This window comes from Cyprinodon variegatus, unplaced genomic scaffold, assembly GCF_000732505.1.
Source record: "Cyprinodon variegatus isolate N-32 unplaced genomic scaffold, C_variegatus-1.0 Scaffold483, whole genome shotgun sequence".
NCBI lineage: Eukaryota > Metazoa > Chordata > Actinopteri > Cyprinodontiformes > Cyprinodontidae > Cyprinodon > Cyprinodon variegatus.
In genome coordinates, this window is record NW_015150936.1 from 38,957 (window position 1) to 41,180 (window position 2,224).

Here is a 2,224-nt window from a genome sequence, read left to right on the forward strand (position 1 = left end):
CTGTTCTCTCGCTGTGCGTCGTGACGCTCTGATGCGGTCTACCTGCTCTCGCTGTGCGTCGTGACGCTCTGATGCGGTCTACCTGCTCTCGCTGTGCGTCCGTTTCACTCATTGCACCCCCGCCATTCTTCTGTGTTTTGGTCTGAGAGGAGTCCTTGTTTGAGCGCTGAGCGGTTTGCCAACGACCACCTTCTGAGTCCTGATGGGGGGGGGGGTGGTGAGAGGCTGGACGCTCCTCGTTACCTCCTGTACTAACCACCACACACCATCAGGATGAAGGTCGACCCGATGGAAAAATTCTCGGTCCAAAAAGGGCAAAGAATGGTACATTGTACGGCGGGCTTAATGACCCAGCTCCTCCCCCTCTCTCTGAGGGAGAGCCCAGCCTCCCTGCAGAGGAAGCTGGGATCCAGGATCTGGTTCTTTGGGTCCTGATCCAGATGGTAGGTGAGGGGAGGAACGTAGACTGACCTTTTCTCTCAGCTCTGAACCACAGCTGACGGAGCAGCGTCTGAAACCTTTGACCCCTTCAGCCTGGCTGATGATGGCGTGTGGTGCTGAGCACCTCCTGTCTTCCACATGGCGGCCTCAATCCGCCACCTTAGCGTGGGGGACAGCTTTCAGCTGGACTGCACTGGTGGGGGCTGAAGGTGCTCAGATTTCCATGGAGACTTCACGTCAAAATGCTGCTGAGAAGCTCTGCTTTCCATCCAGAGCTTCACCATCTCACCTCATATGGGGAAGGTCTACGCCTCCAAGGAAGGAGCTTCTGACTGCTCCCTCCCTGACCTCCGCTGACCTCCCCTCCCTGACCTCCGCTGACCTCCCCTCCCTGACCTCCGCTGACCTCCCTCCCTGACCTCCGCTGACCTCCCTCCCTGACCTCCCCTCCCTGACCTCCGCTGACCTCCCTCCCTGACCTCCCTCCCTGACCTCCGCTGACCTGACCTCCGCTGACCTCCCCTCCCTGACCTCCGCTGACCCTCACCCGGTCCCTCAGCTCCACCTCCTCACCCTCTCCTCTGTCTCTCGTCCTCTCAGGTCTTCCGTAAAGTGGCGTTTCACATCGTGAGCGGGGCGCAGGACTCGGTGGCGGTGGCGCCAGACAACCTTTCGGATTATGTGGGTAAACCAGTTTTCACAGTGGACCGCATGTACGACGTCACCCCCCCAGGAGTGGTCATGGGCCTGGCATGGACAGCTCTGGGTAAGCGGCGGTCTGCGGTGCTGCAGCGGCCATCAGTGCTTTAGGATCTGACTGTCTGATTGGTTGGCTTTGTAGGAGGCTCCACCCTCTTCATTGAGACATCGCTCCGCCGACCTCTGGGAGGGGCGGACACTAAAGGAGACGGTTCCTTAGAGGTTACAGGTCAGTGTTGTTTCTCAGCGCTCCTGCAGGTGGCGCTAGCTTCTCATCACGACTTATAAATAATAAATAAACCTGGAATATTCTGTCATCCTGAGGCTCTAATGTTAATCTTCATGAAAGATCTAGATCTAGTTCCTGGACAGACGGCTCCACTATAGAGACGGAACGCAGCTGGGGAAATGAAGCTGACCTTTGACCCTGTTCAGGCACTCAGTTCAAAAAGAACATGCTAAGACTTTAACTTCCCTTCGATGTGATCACTGTGCTATAAATAGCCTGAACTGAAGTTAGCATTTATATAAATAATTCTCTATATTAATTATCATCCATGTTAGTGATGCTCCCAACCTTCCAGTATTTAGACGGATCCCATCCAGACTGAAATTACGTGAAAACAAAGAACTTTGATAACATTAAAAGAAAAGCAGCACAGATGTAGCTGAGTTGATTATTTAGCTTCAAAGTACGCAGCTCTGCATTAAACCAAGGAGCAAGTTTCTATTTTTAACGGTTTTCATTTTCAAAGGAGCTGCGTTGTCTAAGGCAATACACAGAGAACCAGCAACCCCATCAACAAAATCATCAACCTGTGAAGGGGAATAAGCTAAGCTTTTGCACTCTGCAGCACTGCTCAGTGACACAGAGGAGAGAGAAAGTGAAGCAGATTCTTTAAAATTTATAACTGCACTATCTGATAAAGATCTCCTAAAATTGAACCTACTTTTGGGGGAGGAGAACTCTGTTAAAGTAATCCTGAAGGTTATTAGAAAGTGGTCAGAGAGGACAGGGTTGTGAGGAAATATTGTAGTGTCTAAGATAGCATTAAAGGCTGCTCTTAAGCTATTGCCTTCAATG

General features: G+C 51.8%; 1 protein-coding gene across 1 annotated transcript in view; it reads left to right on the forward strand.

The window, feature by feature from the left end:
- The window catches only part of lonp1 (lon peptidase 1, mitochondrial), a 31,618-nt gene that overhangs the window by 24,694 nt on the left and 4,700 nt on the right, over positions 1 to 2,224 (forward strand). The window contains exons 15-16 of the mRNA XM_015390038.1: positions 1,042 to 1,207; positions 1,283 to 1,369. Coding sequence (XP_015245524.1) covers positions 1,042 to 1,207; positions 1,283 to 1,369 — 253 coding nt within the window. The remainder of the gene's footprint in view (positions 1 to 1,041; positions 1,208 to 1,282; positions 1,370 to 2,224) is intronic.